Source organism: Oryctolagus cuniculus, chromosome 18, assembly GCF_051225735.1.
Source record: "Oryctolagus cuniculus isolate XC-2025 breed Fujian yellow rabbit chromosome 18, ASM5122573v1, whole genome shotgun sequence".
Classification (NCBI taxonomy): Eukaryota; Metazoa; Chordata; class Mammalia; order Lagomorpha; family Leporidae; genus Oryctolagus; species Oryctolagus cuniculus.
In genome coordinates, this window is record NC_142884.1 from 40,888,453 (window position 1) to 40,904,926 (window position 16,474).

General features: G+C 41.0%; 1 protein-coding gene across 4 annotated transcripts in view; it reads right to left on the reverse strand.

Moving 5' to 3' along the window:
• Positions 1 to 16,474, reverse strand: part of VPS35 (VPS35 retromer complex component) — a 40,568-nt gene that overhangs the window by 13,285 nt on the left and 10,809 nt on the right. For 2 of the 4 annotated variants that reach the window (XM_089318839.1, XM_008248381.5), the window contains exons 4-10: positions 15,774 to 15,897; positions 13,655 to 13,837; positions 7,989 to 8,202; positions 6,551 to 6,634; positions 6,015 to 6,124; positions 4,510 to 4,606; positions 4,266 to 4,414 (exon numbers count right to left, since the gene is read on the reverse strand). In XM_089318839.1, coding sequence (XP_089174965.1) covers positions 4,266 to 4,414; positions 4,510 to 4,606; positions 6,015 to 6,124; positions 6,551 to 6,634; positions 7,989 to 8,202; positions 13,655 to 13,837; positions 15,774 to 15,897 — 961 coding nt within the window. Of the gene's footprint in view, positions 1 to 4,265; positions 4,415 to 4,509; positions 4,607 to 6,014; positions 6,125 to 6,550; positions 6,635 to 7,988; positions 8,203 to 13,654; positions 14,756 to 15,773; positions 15,898 to 16,474 lie in introns of all 4 variants that reach the window. The other 2 variants (XM_089318841.1, XM_089318840.1) reach the window with 1 other exon arrangement.

A 16,474-nucleotide genomic window follows, 5' to 3' on the forward strand; every position in this document is an offset into this window, starting at 1 on the left:
AGACAGGGTAAACAGAGAGGGATCTTCCACCCACTGGTTCATTCTCTCAAATGCCTGCAGTAGCCAGGGCTAGGCCAGGCCAAAGCCAGAAGCCTGGAACTCCATCCAGGTCTCCCAAATGGGGGTCAGGGACCCAAATACTGAGGCTTTTACTGCTGCCGCCCAGGATGCATATCGGCATGGTGGGAACTCTATCAGAAGCAGAGCCAGGACTCAAACCCAGGCATTCCGATATAGAATGCAAGCATCCCAAGCACCATTTTAACCACTGCACTAAATGCTGACCTCAATTTTACATCTCTAAGGAAAATATCTTAAGGAGTAGCTTGGTTTCTAGGACAGTCAACAAGTATTATATATTCACAATAAAAAATAGGTAGGAAAAAGAGCCATACAAAACCAGTAATTCAATAGAATAAATATATAAACTATCTCTTCTGCATCAAATGTTGATGACTGGGGCTGCAGCATAGTAGGTTAAGTCTCCGCCTGCAGCACCGGAATCCTACGTGCGCAACAGTTTGAGTCCTGGCTGCTCCAGTTCTGATCCAACTCCCTGCTAATGCACCTGGGAAAGCAGAAGGTGGCTCAAAGTGCTTGGCCCCTGTGCCCATGTGGGAGACCCAGAAGAAGCTCCTGGCTCCTCACTTCAGACTGGCCCCACTCCAGCCATTGTGGCCATTTGGAGAGTGAACCAGTAGATGGAAGACTCTCTCTCTCTGTCTCTGTCTCTCTCTCTCTTTCCTCTCCCTCTCTATAACTCTACCTCTCAAATAAATAAATTAAATCTTCAAAAAAAAAAAAAAGGGGCCGGCGCCGCGGCTCACTAGGCTAATCCTCCGCCTAGCGGCGCCGGCACCCCGGGTTCTAGTCCCGGTCAGGGCGCCGGATTCTGTCCCGGTTGCCCCTCTTCCAGGCCAGCCCTCTGCTGTGGCCAGGGAGTGCAGTGGAGGATGGCCCAGGTGCTTGGGCCCTGCACCCCATGGGAGACCAGGAAAAGCACCTGGCTCCTGGCTCCTGCCATTGGATCAGCGTGGTGCGCCGGCCGCGGCGGCCATTGGAGGGTGAACCAACGGCAAAGGAAGACCTTTCTCTCTCTGTCTCTCTCTCTCACTGTCCACTCTGCCTGTCAAAAAAAAAAAAAAAAAAAACAAAAAAACAACACATACCAAAAATGGATATATTTAAAAAATGTTGATGATTAAGGAAAAGCAGGTTGAATTTAAGAGATTAGCTTATGTAGGAACACTCTATGGAGACAAGCATATCTGGACTTTTACAAGACTTTTAGAGGTTGGGATTGATTTCTAACTATTTCATCTACTTTTACTTTAAAACTCACTTGGGGGAAGTTAAAAAGACACAATTTAATTCCCTCTCAGATTTATTATTCAAGATTTGGACTGTTTCTCCGTTCACAAAAATATGAGAAAGAGCAAAAGAAAAGAGGGTAATAAAAATAAGTAAAAGTAGTTTTCAGAGCAGGTGTTGTTTTACAGCAGCTGCAGCCCTCACTTGGGATGCTCACATCCATATCAGCATGCTGCCTGGAGTCCTTGCTGCTCTGCTTCTTTTCTTTTTTTTTAAAAGATTTTATTTATTTATTTGAAAGGTAGAGTTACAGACAGTGAGGGGGAGAGACAGAGAGAAAGGTCTTCCTTCCGTTGGTTCACTCCCCAGATGGCTGCAACAGCCGGAGCTGTGCCAATCCAAAGCCAGGAGCCCGGAGCTTCTTCTCGATCTCCCATGCCGGTGCAGGGGCCCCAAGCACTGGGGCATCTTCTACTGCTTTCCCAGGCGCATTAGCAGAGAGCTGGATTGGAAGAGAGGCAGCCGGCACTAGAACCAGCACCCATATGAGAGCCAGCACTGCAGGTGAAGGATTAACCTACTGTACCACAGTGCCAGCCCCTGCTCTGCTTTTTTTTTTTTTTTTTTTTTTTTTGACAGGCAGAGTGGACAGTGAGAGAGAGAAAAGTCTTCCTTTGCCGTTGGTTCACCCTCCAATGGCCGCCGCGGCCAGCGCACCACGCTGATCCGAAGGCAGGAGCCAGGTGCTTCTCCTGGTCTCCCATGGGGTGCAGGGCCCAAGCACTTGGGCCATCCTCCACTGCACTCCCAGGCCATAGCAGAGAGCTGGCCTGGAAGAGGGGCAACTGGGACAGAATCCAGCGCCCGGACCGGGACTAGAACCTGGTGTGCCGGCACCGCTAGGCAGAGGATTAGCCTGTTGAGCCGCAGCACCGGCCTTTGCTCTGCTTCTAATCCAGCTTCCTGCTATACCTGGGAAGGTAGTAGATGAAGGCTCAAGAACTTAGGCCCGAGCCACCAATATAGAAGACCCAGATGGAATTCTGTACTCCGGGCTTCAGTATGGCCTAGCCTTGGCTACTGTATCCACTGGTAGGTAAACCAGCAGATAGAAGATATTTCTCTTTCTCTCTCTCCGCCCCCTCTCTCACTGTCACTCTGCTTTTAAAATAAATACATCATTTTTTAAAAAGGAAAGAAATGAGGGGCTGGGGCTGTGGTGCAGAGGGTTAACGCCCTGGCCTGAAGCGCCGGCATCCCATATGGGCGCTGGTTCGAGACCTGGCTGCTCCACTTCCAATCCAGCTCTCTGCTATGGCATGGGAAAGCAGTGGAAGATGGCCCAGGACCTTGGGCCCCTGCACCCACGTGGGAGACCCGGAGGAAGCTCCTGGCTTCGGATCGGCACAGCTCTGGCCGTTGCAGTCATCTGGGGAGTGAAGCATCGGATGGAAGACCTCTCTCTCTCCACCTCTCTCTATCTCTCCTCTCTCTGTGTTAACTCTGACTTGCAAATAAATAAATAAATCTTTAAAAGAAGGAAAAATAGGGGTCGGCGCCGCAGCTCACTAGGCTAATCCTCCGCCTGCGGCACTGGCACCCCAGTTTCTAGTCCTGGTTGGGGCGCCGGATTCTGTCCCAGTTGTTCCTCTTCCAGTCCAGTTCTCTGCTGTGGCCTGGGAAGGCAGTGGAGGATGGCCCAAGTGCTTGGGCCCTGCACCTGCATGGGAGACCAGGAGGAAGCACCTGGCTCCTGGCTTTGGATCGGCGCAGTGCACCGGCCGTGGAGGCTATTTGGGGGGTGAACCAACGGGAAAAAAAGGAAGACCTTTCTCTCTGTCTCTCTCTGTCTAACTCTGCCTGTCAAAAAAATAAAAAAAAAGGAAATAAATGAAAGATTTCCTGATATAGCTGAACTACTGGAAGGTATATGGAAAGGAGAAATATTTTACATTAGGTGAAATTTTGAATAACAGAGAGAAAACAGGAGTGCCTGGCTTGACCCAAGATCAGAAGCAGCAGATTAGGACAGCAAGGGAATTGCTAGGAAGAATGTCCACAGTGACCACTAGAGGATGCCAGAGGTTTACTAAGACAGGATGGTTGAAAAAGATTTAAATAGCGAACAGAATATAGTAATTATTATACTTTCTTTGATGGCATCAAGATCCAAGCTCAAAACAGAAAACTATCTTTAAACTAATTTAATTTCAACACCTTACATATGCATATGCCACTGATTTTTCACAATTTACTCATCTTTAGAAAATCACTTTTTAAAAATATTATTTATCTATCTATTTATTTATTTATTTATGAGAGTTACAGAGAGAAGGAGACACAGAGACAGAGGAGAGAGAGATCTTTCACCCATTGATTCTCTTCCCCAGATATCTCCCAGTAGCCAAGGCTGGACTAGGCTGGAGCTGGGATCTTTTATCTGGGTCTCTCACAGGGGTGGCAGGGATCAAGCACTTGGCCATCATTTGCTGCTGTTCCGAGGTCATTAGTAGGGAGCTAGATCAGAAGTGGAGCAACCAGGACACCAAATGGCACTCATATGGGATGCCAGGGTTGCAGGCAGAGGCTTTACCTAATATGCCACAAGGCTGGCCCCCAGGAAACCAGTTCTTATGGAATTATGACTTGACATAGTTTACTTATCAGTTTAAAAATGAGATCATTCATATATAGAACAGGCTCTAGGAGACACTGGTCCCTAAAGGCTATCTCTGGTCCATGAGTGCCAGTATTTCATTACTGTACACAATCACATAATTGGTTGCTACCTGCCCTGATTAGCATCACGCACGAAAATCTTAACAAATGCTTAAAACAAGACAAATACTAACATTTTAAAAAGCAGTTGAGGAAAAAAAAAGTAATTGAGAAGGAAATTTGGGACCAAAAAAAGTGCTTTATGATGGTTTTTACAAAATGAGACTTTGACTTACTGTTCAAGGTTCAGCTTATTGAATATTTCCACTGTTGTCTCTAAAACTTTATCAACATAGTCCACACGATCAGGGTAACATTTCATGGCAAGATTAATGAGAGAGACTTGTAAAGATACAACATCCTCTGATGGCATGTCTTGTCTAGACTGGAATATTTAGAAAACCATATAATTTATTTCAAAACTATCTACAGCAGAGTTGTTTCAAAGTTTTGAGAACTCAGAAGAAAAGCTAAACAAACCTGTATCACTGTAGCCACCTGCTGTGAAAATATGTCAAAAAGTTTAATATCTGCTGGGATTCCAGGTCCATCTTCACGGTGGGCAAATAAAGCTAATCTAAAAAAGAAAATTTTTATTTTTAAAATAATACAGGGATTTGGGTAGTGGGATCACGAATGACATTTTCTTCTTTATTACTTTTCTGAATTTTCCAAATGTACTTCTCCTAGAACATTAACAAAGGTTGTTAAAAGAGGATACTAAATGTAGCTGATTATTCCCTCAACTTATTTTTATAACAACAGCTTTGCCAATGATATCTTATTTCACTGGCTTTCTTACTTTATACCATACTAAACAGATATCAACAGGCTGATTTCCTCAAACTCTTTGAAGCCTCATTAAGAGATATAGATAGAAATACACTAAAGTGACATATTCAATGGCCTTGATTTAAATGAATAATCTATAAAAGATAAAAAGTACACAGACTATTTAAAAATACTATAGTTTTACTACTATAAAATTTGAAACACAACTAACTCCAAAAGTAATAATGCTTAATTACCACTATTCTAGTGTTAATAAACTATTTTTAAGTAGTATCTTAAGCTATTCAAAATAATGTCTACTCCATTGTTTTTATCTATCACAGTCAACTACATACACATTTTGTTACACACAGAAGACTCACAACTGTCAGAGATAGCTAAGCAACATCACATTCAACACAGGAAAATCCACTTACAAGTACTAACTTCCTTTAAGATTGGGCCACTAAGCCTGCAATTCTGGCTCCCTAAAATTAAATTCATATTTTGGAAAATTCAGTCTCTAAACTAATAACTTAATATACTAGTTTAAAAACATAAACTAAAGGTATTTTCGGAAATAAATCTTTGCTTGGGTTTCTGGCTTCATGCTGACAATGATACATATGCTCTTTAGTAGGACACACATTACATACAACCATGCAGCATGGTTGCCAGGCACTTATTACAGCTATTATCAAAGGCCAAGTTTTATAATTTTAACTAATCAAGACCAGTGGCTTAAAAAAAATAAAAACTTAAATGTGATACACTAAACTCATTAGAAAATTTAAAGTTCTATAAGAAAATGTGGTAACAGTGATTAATTTTAGTTAACCTTAATTCTTAAACTATATGTTATGTCTACCTAGTAAAGATCCAAAATGAGTCTTCATCCCCACTGAAAGATAATTTGCATCATGGTACAAAAACAAAGTTTATTCTTCAGTGATCTTTGGATTTGTAAGACTAAATGATGGGTATATACAATGTCTGCACATGTCAATGAATTAAAATAGATTAAAAAGTGCTCATTATCTCTACATTTCCTGCACAATTAAATACTCTTACTCACATAGCTGAATTATTTATAGTATAATTACATTAAAATCACTGATATAATAAAGATGTAACAGCAACAAATAATTCACAAAATGTGTTAAATTCATTACTTCTAAGACAGAACATTTGTCTCCAGAGTAGAAAGGTCTTACCTGTCAATTAAAGCAATGATTATGTTTTTCACATTTACATTTTGGTGTAACTCAGCACAGGCCCGGAGAAAAGGATTCAAAGTCTGGAGGTGGAATTCATCAGGAAAAACCTGAAAATCAAAAACACATGACTAACACAAGTAAAAATTAAAAATACTTCACAAAACAGTCTGAACTCACATATGACATTTAAAATTTTATCTGTGGAAAACTTCATTTAAATTTTATTCAATTAAACTCAAGTATGTTATTTTTGAACCTCTCTAAACAGTTGCCCAGATAGAAATATTCCACTAGTTAAACTAAAGTACTCCTACAATTAAGCTAAATCTACTGAGACCTAGAAAACTTGGCGATTACTCTTCCTTACATTTTGGGGAAAAACCACATTAATACAAAAAGAAAAAAAGTTATTTGTTGGAGTAAGGAGAATTCTTTAATCAGAAAAGTTTATTTATTTTCTTTTTTGTCAGGACTTTTTTAAAAATAATGACAGCTATCATGCGCCACACTAAAAAATAAATGTTCCCACCTACCTGAATAATACATTCCATGAGATATTCTTGAGCCAGAGCATCCCTACAATTTACAACTTGTTCCAATATGCCAGTCAAAACAATCTAAAAAAGCAGAGAGAGGGAGGTTAACAAAAAACAATAGAATTTCAAAATCCTAAACTGCTCCTCTAACAATACATTTGAACTACTAACTCAAAAATCATATTTTAGATTTTTCTCACCCATAATTTATTTCTAAATTTTACAATTTTACAAATATTTTAAATACAAAATCCTAGCTTCCTATTTAGTAAAAGTCATATAGAAAAAAGCCCATTTTATCAACTTTTTTTCTTTATGGTTTGTGCTTTTTTGTCTGTACTAAGAAATTTTAATCTAATTCAAGATCATAAAGATTTCTCTATTTTCTCCCAATAGTTTTAGGTTTTAGATTTTAAAATGGATCTCTGATCCATTTTTAAGAGATTTTTTTTACATAGCATAAAGAATGGGTCAAGGTTGAGCTTTTATATTTTTATTCCAAAGCCATGTTTAAAGGTCCCCTTTGGGGTGCTGTGTTGTGGCACAGTGGGTTAAGCTGCTGCCTGTGAAGCCAGCATCCTATATGAGCACCAGTTTGAGTCCTAGCTGCTCTGCTTCTGATCAAGCTCCTTGCTAATGCACCTGGAAAAGAAGTGGAAGGTGGCCCAAGTGCTTGGGCCCCTGCACCATGCAGAAGACCCAGACGGAATTCATGGCTCCTAGCTTCAGTCTGGCCCAGGTCCAGCCATTACAACCATTTGGGGAATGAACCAGCAGATGGAAGATTTCTCAGTCTCTCCCTCACCCTCTAGAACTCTGCCTTTCAAATAAATAAACCTTACAAAAAAAAAAAGTTGCCTTTGCATCTTTATCAAAAATAACTGGTCATATATATGTGGGTCTACTATGGATTATCTAACCTAACAATCAGCAGATCTAGCTCTCTGGCTGTTTTTGCAAATCAAGTTTTAATGGAACACAGCCATGCCTATCCATTTCCATATTATCTATGGCTGCTTTTGTACTGTATCTACCAAGTTTATCAGTTGTAAACAATATGGCTTGCAAAGCCAAAAATATTTACTATAAAGTTCTTCAGTTGAGTCCCACTTTGTCCTTCTTTTGCAAAACTGCTGAGGCTAGTTAGGTTCTTTGTTTCTTCATATACAATTTAAAAAATCAGCCTGTTGATTTCTACCCAAAAAAATGCGGCTGGAAATTTGAATGAGATGATACTAAATCCATAGATAAGTTTAAGGAATACTGTTATCTAGGCAATACTGAGTCTTCTGATACACAAACATGGTATACCTTTTAGTTAATTTAGCCATTTCAAAATGTTTTTCAACGTAAGTTTACTTAGCAAAAGTATTCTTATTTTAAAAATCAGACTTCTTAAAACACAAAAAAAGATGACAAATAAAAAAATATACACCTGTTTATAACGTTCCACATTTACACCTTCCAACTGACTGAGGCGCACCAAATTTGTTCCCACTAAAATTCTCAGTTCTTGTCTTTCTCGTTCTCTTTTTTCTCTATCTCGGCTATGACCCTGATGTTGCATTCGCACCCAGAGCTTGTTCATTTCTGCAAAGTTGAGTAGTACAAAGTCCATAGAATCACCGATATCTCCGGTTGTTTCCTCACTGCAAAGAAATAGTTGAAAAAATCTTTATATGGTATTTAAATTACAGAAACAACTTACTACTATCTCTTCTCCTTTTTTCTATTTCCTTCTTATCTCTTATACACCAACAGTTTATAAAAACCACAAGTTGCTTGGCTTTTTGTTAAATTTCAGGGGAAACAGACCCTTTGCGGGGAAAGTACCAGGAAAAGGACACAGGTCAAGTTTTAAGGGACAAAATTATCTTCCCCAACTCCCCATCCTAGGCCAGGTGGACTTGCTCTTATGGCAATTTCTTTTTAAAAGGAACTGATACACTGACATCAAAACCAGGCAAGGAGGCACGCATTTACACTCACTTCTTATATCAGAGAGTCTAAGGTCAAGTCCTGGCTCTGCTTCCAATTCCAGCTTCCTGCTAATGTATACCCTGGGAGGTGGCAGGCGATGGTTCAAATAGCTGTGTCTGTGTCACCCATATGAGAAACCTGAACTGTTCCGAGCTCCAGGCTTCTGATTGCCCTATCCCAGGCTGTTGCAGGCATTTGGGGAGTGAACCAGCAGATGGGGGCTCTGTCTCTCAAACAAAAAAAAAAAAAAAAAAGACAACAAGAAAAGCTAAAGGCCAATATCCTTGATGAACACAGATCTGCAAAATTCTCAAAATTCGCAAACCAAATCCAACAGCACATTAAAAAGATTATTCAGGGCTGACGTTGTGGTATAGCACATAAAGCCACCACCTGCAGTGCTGACATATGAGTGCCAGTTCAAGTCCTGGCTGCTCCACTTCCGCTCCAGCTCTCTGCTGTGGCCTGGGAAGCAGTAGAAGACGGCCCAAGTCATAGACCCCTGCACCCACGTGGGAGACCTGGAAGAAGCTCCTGGCTTCGGATTGGCTCAGCTCCGGCCGTTGAGGCCATTTGGGGAGTGAACCAGCAAATGGAAGACCTTTCCCTTTCTCCCTCTCTCCCTCCCTCCCTCCCTTTCTCTCTCTCTCTCCCTTTCCATTTCTCCCTCTCTCTCTTTCCCTCTCTCTCTCTGCCTCTGCCTCTCTGTAACTCTGACTTTATTTATTTATTTATTTATTTATCTATTTTTTGAAAGGCAGAGTGGACAGTGAGAGAGAGAGACAGAGAAAAACGTCTTCCTTTTTGCCGTTGGTTCACCCTCCAATGGCCGCCATGGCCGGCGCGCTGCACTGATCTGATGGCAGGAGCCAGGTGCTTATCCTGGTCTCCCATGGGGTGCAGGGCCCAAGGACTTGGGCCATCCTCCACTGCACTCCCAGGCCATAGCAGAGAGCTGACCTGGAAGAGGGGCAACCGGGACAGAATCCGGCGCCCCAACCGGGACTAGAACCCGGTGTGCCAGCACCACTAGGTGGAAGATTAGCCTGTTGAGCCACGGCGCCAGCCATGTAACTCTTTCAAGTAAATAAATAAATCTTAAAAAAAAAAAAAAAAAAAAAAAAAAAAAAAACCTCTTAAAAAGCAGACAGTATCAATCTTTAAAAAAATAAATAAAAATAAAAAGATTATTCACCATGGATCAAGTAGGATGCCAGGAATTCAAGGATGGTGGTTCAACATACACAAATCAATAAACCTAATATACCACATTAACTGGAGAAAACTATGTGATCATTTCAACAGATGCAAAAATAGCATTTGATAAAATTCAACATTCTTCATGATAAAAGTTTTGAACAAATTAGATATAGAAGGAATACACCTCAGCATAATAAAGGCTATAAACATACATAACAAGCCAACAGTTAACATCATATTGAATGGGCAAAGTCAAAGTCTTTCTAAGATCTGGAACAAGACAAAAACACCGAATTTTATTCACCATAGAACTGGAAGTCTTAGCCAGAGTGATTTCTGGCAAGGAAAAGAAACAAAAGACAATCACATTGGAAAGGAGGAAGTCAAACTGTCACCATTTGCATGATATGTTCTTACATAAACCTCAAAGACTCCACCAAAAAACGACTAGAAAAACTAAGTTCAGCAAAGCGAGAGGATACAAAGTCAACATATAAAAATCATTAGCATTGTAATACACCAATAACAAATTATCAGAAAAAGAAATCAAGAAAGCAATCCTGTTTCCAATAGGTACAGATAAAGTAAAATATCTAGGGATAAATTTAATCAAAGAGGTAAAGTCTATAATGAAAACTCTAAACCACTAATGAAAGAAATAGAAAAGAGGTCAGTATGTTGCCAAGCAGGTCAAGCAACATCAGCATCCCCTTTCAGAGTGCCAGTTGTGATTCCAGCTACCCTACTTCCAGTACAGTTCACTGGTAAAGTGGAAGGGCAACTGATGATGGCTCAAGTACTTGGGTTCCTTTCACCTACTTGGGAGCCCCAAATGAAGTGATTGGCCCCTGGCTTCCGCCTGGCCCGACCCTAGCTGTTGTAGCCTTTTGGGGAGTGAATCAGCAGATAGAAGAACTCTATCTCTCCCTCTCTTTGTTGCTCTGCCTTTTAAATAAATTAATCAATATTTTAAAAAAGAAAAAAGCTGAAGAAGATATAAATAAATGGAAAAACACTCATTGTGGAAAACAGTATGGTGATTACTCAAAAAATTACCATATGATCCAGCAAGCCCACTATTGGATATATACCCAAAGGAAATTAAATCACCCTGCCAAGGAGACATCTACACTCTCACATTTACTGTTTGTTTATTTACAACAGCCAAGAAATGGAAGCCTAACTGTCTATCAACTGGTGAATGAAAAAAGAAAATGTGGTACATATACATGATGAAATACTATTCAAACATTAAAAAGGAAAAAATCCTGTTATTTGTAGTATAGAACTGGAGATCATTATGTTAAGGGAAATAAGGTAGAGAAAGACAAGTACCACATGATCTCACTCCTGTGTGGAATTTTAAAAAGATCAATCCCATCAAAGTTGAGTAGTATTCTGGTAATCAGAGGCTTGGGAGAGAAAGGGAGAGGATGGGGTGAGGAAAGGTTGACTAATGGGTACTAAATTATAGAGAAAGAAGTTCTAGTGTTATATGGCACAGTAGGGTAACTATATATAATTTAAGTTAAATTCTTCAATCCAGGGACCTGTCACAATTTCACTAAGTTGTATGAAGACCACTGACAGCTAAGCAACTGCCACTGCTAGGGATAAAAAGTATGGTGGGGGCTGGTGCTGAGGTGTAGGTTAAACTTCTACCTATGATGCTGGCATCTTATATGGGCACTGCTTTGAGTCCCAGCTACTCCATTTCCAATCCACTCCCTGCTAATGGCCTGGGAAAGCAGTAGAAGATGGCCCAAGTGCTTGAGCCCCTGCACCCTCATGGGAGACCTGGAAGAAGCTCCTGGCTCCTGGCTTCAGACTGGCCCAGCTCCAGCCATTGTAGCCATTTGGGGAGTGAAACAGCAAATGGAAGACCTCTCTGTCTCTCCCCCTCTCTTTATGTAACTTTGCCTCTCAAATAAATAAATCTTTAAAAAATAAATAAATAAAAGTATGGTGACTTGGATGCTAGAATATTGCTTAAACAAAAGATAGGGGACTCTTGGAACGGCTATTTTTTTTTTTTTTTAGTCAATATCTAACTTGTGTACACATAATTAAAACCACATATTCGGGGCTGGCGCCATGGTATAGCAGGTAAAGCTGTCACCTGCAGTGCCAGCACCCTATATGGGTGCCAGTTCAAATCCCAGATGCTCCTCTTCAAATCCAGCTCTCTGCTATGGCCTGGAAAAGCAGTAGAAGATGGCCCAAGTCCTTGGGCCCCTGTACCCGCTTGGGAGACCCAGAGGAAGCTCTTGGCTTCAGATTGGCACAGTTCCAGCCATTGTGGCCAAATGGGGAGTGAACCAGCTGATGGGAGACCTCTCTCTCTTTCTCTCTATACCTCTGCCTCTCTGTAACTCTGCCTTTCAAAGAAATAAATAAATCTTAAAAAAAAAAAACCTGCACATTCTAGACTGACCAGCAGCCCATAAACTACAAAAACCAGCTGGTTCATGGAAAATGTTAAACATTACTTATACTATATTATTTGATCCTAAGTATAATTTTTAAATTTAACCAATTTTAAAAGCCATACTTTGGGCCCGGCACTGTGACGCAGCAGGTTAACGTCCTGGCCTGAAGCGCCAACATCCCATACAAGCGCCAGTTCTAGTCCCGGCTGCTCCTCTTCCAATCTAGCTCTCTGCTATGGCCTGGGATAACAGTAGAAGATGGCCCAAGTCATGGGCCCCTGCACCCACGTGGGAGACCTGGAAGAAGCTCCTGGTTCCTGGTTTCGGATCGGCACAGCTCCGGCCATTGCGACCATCTGGGGAGTAAACCAGCGGATGAAGACCTCTCTCTCTCTGTGTCTACCTCTTTCTGTAATTCTTTCAAATAAATTTTAAAAAAAATCTTAAAAAAGCCATACTTTAAAAGACTATTTAACATATTGGGAAAACACTTTCATTATATTAAGTGAAAAAAGTAGGTTCATGGGGCTAGCGCTGTGGCATAGTGGGTAAAGCTGCCGCCTGCAGTGCCAGTATCCCATATGGGAACTGGTTTGAGTCCCAGCTGCTCCACTTCCGATCCAGCTCTCTGCTATGGGCTGGGAAAGCAGTACAAGATGGCCCAAGTTCTTGGGTCCCTGCACCCACATGGGAAACCCAAAAGAAGTTCCTAGCTCCTGGCTTCAGATCAGCCCAGCTCTGGCCATTGAGACCATTTGGGGAATGAACAAGAGGATGGGAAGATCTCTCTCTGCCTCTGCCCCTCTCTCTAACTTTGCCTTCAAATAAATATATAAATCTTAAAAAAAAAAAAAAAAAGGAAAAGAAAAAAGTAGGTTCTAATAATCCAAAGACATAATTTGCTTTGAATCATACCATATATACTGATGAGTTCTTTATCACAAAGGAAATCTAAATACAAATGCCACCAACAGTTAACTGACAGTGGAGAAATTATTGATATTAGGCTGGTGCCACGGCTCATTAGGCTAATCCTCCGCCTGCGTCACCGGCACCCCAGGTTCTAGTCCCAGTCGGGGCGCTGGATTCTGTCCCGGTTGCTCCTCTTCCAGTCCAGTTCTCTGCTGTGGCCTGGGAAGGCAGTGGAGGATGGCCCAAGTGCTTGGGCCCTGCACTCGCATGGGAGACCAGGAGGAAGTACCTGGCTCCTGGCTTCAGATCAGCGCAGCGCACCAGCCGTAGCAGCCATTTGAGGGGTGAACCAAAGGAAGGAAGACCTTTCTCTCTGTCCCTCTCTCTCACTGTCTAACTCTGCCTCACTGTCTATAACTCTCTCTCTGTCTCTCTCTCTCACTGTCTAACTCTGCCTGGCAAAAAAATAAAAAATAAAAAAATAAATTATTGATATTTATTTTCTTATTTCTGTACTCTAATGTATTTTTTATATATTCTATAACAAAAAACACCACTAAATTAGGAAAAAGATACTTACTCTGTTGGCTCTCCTTCGTCAGGTAAGATGTTTCTAGTACATTGAAGAAGATAATTTCGAAGAAATAAACCCCTTAAGGGATGTTGCACACCACGGCACATTTCTACCAAATCTTTTAAAATGTCTTTCCTGGATTGAGGAAATGACTTGACATATACAACTCCAACTGTGATCAACAGATAACTGGAAGAATTATGAAAAAAATATTTGATTAGAAACAAAACATTCATGGGCTGAAATTGTAGTGTCATCGGTTAAACTACTCTCTGGCTGCTCCACCTCCAATCCAGCTCCCTGCTAATGTACCTGGAAGGCAGCGGAGGATGGTCCAAGGGCTTGGGCCCCTGATACCCACATGGGAGACCAGGAAGAAGCTCCTGGCTTGGCCTACCGCAGCCCTACCCCTTGTAGCCATCTAGGGAATGAACCAGTGGATGGAGGATCTCTATCTCTACCTCTCTAACTCCACCTTTCAAATAAATAAAATACACCTTTGAAAAAAAAGAAATAAAGTGTTCAAATCAAGAATTTGATTAGGTTAAAACACATGAATATAAAATAAACAAGACAGGAACTGTGTTGTTTTATTCTGCATGATTAAACATTTTATTTAAAATACAACCACTGACTCCTAAAAATAAATATACAGTAGTCTCCTCTTACTCCTGGGGAGATGCATTCCAAGATTCCCACTGGTTGCCTGATACCATGGATAGTATTTATTTCCCATACATACATAACCATAATAAAGTATAAAGTTTAATTTAAAAATTATGAATGGAAGCCAGAGCCACGACTCAATAGGCTAATCCTCTGCCTGCGGAGCCAGCACAGCGGGTTCTAGTCCTGGTTGCGGCGCCGGATTCTGTCCCGCTTGCCCCTCTTCCAGGCCAGCTCTCTACTATGGCCCAGGAGTGCAGTGGAGGATGGCCCAAGTCCTTGGACCCTGCACCCCATGGGAGACCAGGAGAAGCACCTGGCTCCTGGTTTCAGATCAGCGCGATGCGCCAGCCACAGCATGCCAGATGCAGCGGCCATTGGAGGGTGAACCAACAGCAAAAGGAAGACCTTTCTCTCTCTCTCTCTCACTGTCCACTCTGCCTGTCAAAAAAATAAAAAAATAAAAAATAAAAATAAATAAATAAAAATTATGAATGGTAAGAATTTAGCAACTAATAAGACAATTATAACATACTATCATAATTGTGATGATATGAAATGCACAATGCCTACAAGATGAGATGAAATTAGGTAAACAACATAGGCATTATGAGGTAGTGTTATAGTACGTAAGGGTTACTTGAATACAAGCATTGCAATGATATAACAGTTGACCTGATAACCAAGACACTACTAAAGACTAATTGGCAGGCAGGTAGCATATATAGCATGGATCACTGGACAAAGGCATGATTCATGTCCTAAACGAAATTTCATCATGCTACTCAGGATAGCACACAATTGAAAACCTATGAATTATTCCTAGAATTTTCCATTTAATATTATCAGACTGCAGATGACTACCAGTAACTGAAACCACAGAAAGAGAAAAACTGGAAGGAAGAGAAGGAGAATGACTACCATATGGATCATCTTTAAGCATATTAGAAACAGAATAGTAGTCAAGATGTTAAAATAGCATGTTCTTTTTTTTTATTTCCAAAATTTCTCAAACATCTATAAAAGTAAATTTGGGGGCTGGGTTGGTTCCCATCTATAACAATGGCATCCCATATCAGAGTGCTGGTTCAAGTCCTTGATACACTTCAGATCCAGCTTCCTGTTAATGTGCCTGGGAAGGCAGAAAAGGATGGCTGCCATACATGTAGAAGATGTAGTTTGAGTTCCTGGCTCTTGGCCCTGGCCTGGCCCAGCTTCAGCAGCATTTAAGGGCAGAACTAGAAGATGGAGGATCTCTCTCTCTGATTCTCTGTCTTTCAAATAAATAAATCTTTTTTAAAAAGTAAAAAATAAATTTACTCTAAAATCTTAAATAGCAGAATATCTACCAAAATGTAAGAAATTAAATAACACTGGCTTTAAAAAATGTTGCTAATTATATAAAGACAAACAGGAAATAAAAAAAAAAAAAAAAGTCCTCGGATTCTTCATTACTTACAGCCTTGGGATAATGTTTCCAGCATACTGTACAAGTTCATAGAGATCTGCCACTTTTCTTCCTTTGGCAAACTCATCTGTAAGGTAGACCTCTAAGTAGTGCAGTTCATCAGAAATAGCCATATCTTTCAATTACGATTAAGGACAAAAACAAAAAAAAAGCCAATCTAAGTACAATTAATTTGTTGGAGTCACTAAACCTAACAGGTATCTATCGTAAATTTTTGTCTTTAAGACAGAGGGCAGACAGAATTTCAGTTGGGCTTTCTCTACTTTAAAAACATACTGTGGTACAGCAGGTTAAGCCACCAACTAGGACACTTTGGATCCAGCTTCCTGCTAATGTGTCTAGGGAAGGCAATGGATGACGGTCCAAGTACTTGGGCTCCTGCCACCAACATAAGAGACCCAGATGGAATTCCTGGCTCATGGCTTCAGCCTGGCCCACATATGGCTGCTGTGGGCACTGAAGAGTGAATTAGTAGATGGAAAAATCCCTCTTTTTGTCACTCTGCCTTTTTTTTTTTTTTTTAAAGATTTATTTATTTATTTGAAGGCAGAGTTACAGAGAGGCAGAGGCAGAAAGAAAGAGAGGTCTTCCTTCTGCTGATCCACTTCCCAATTGGCTGCACCCACCTGAGCTTCAACAATCTGAAGCCGGGAGCTAGGAGCTTCTTCCGGTTCTTCCATGCGGGTGCAGAG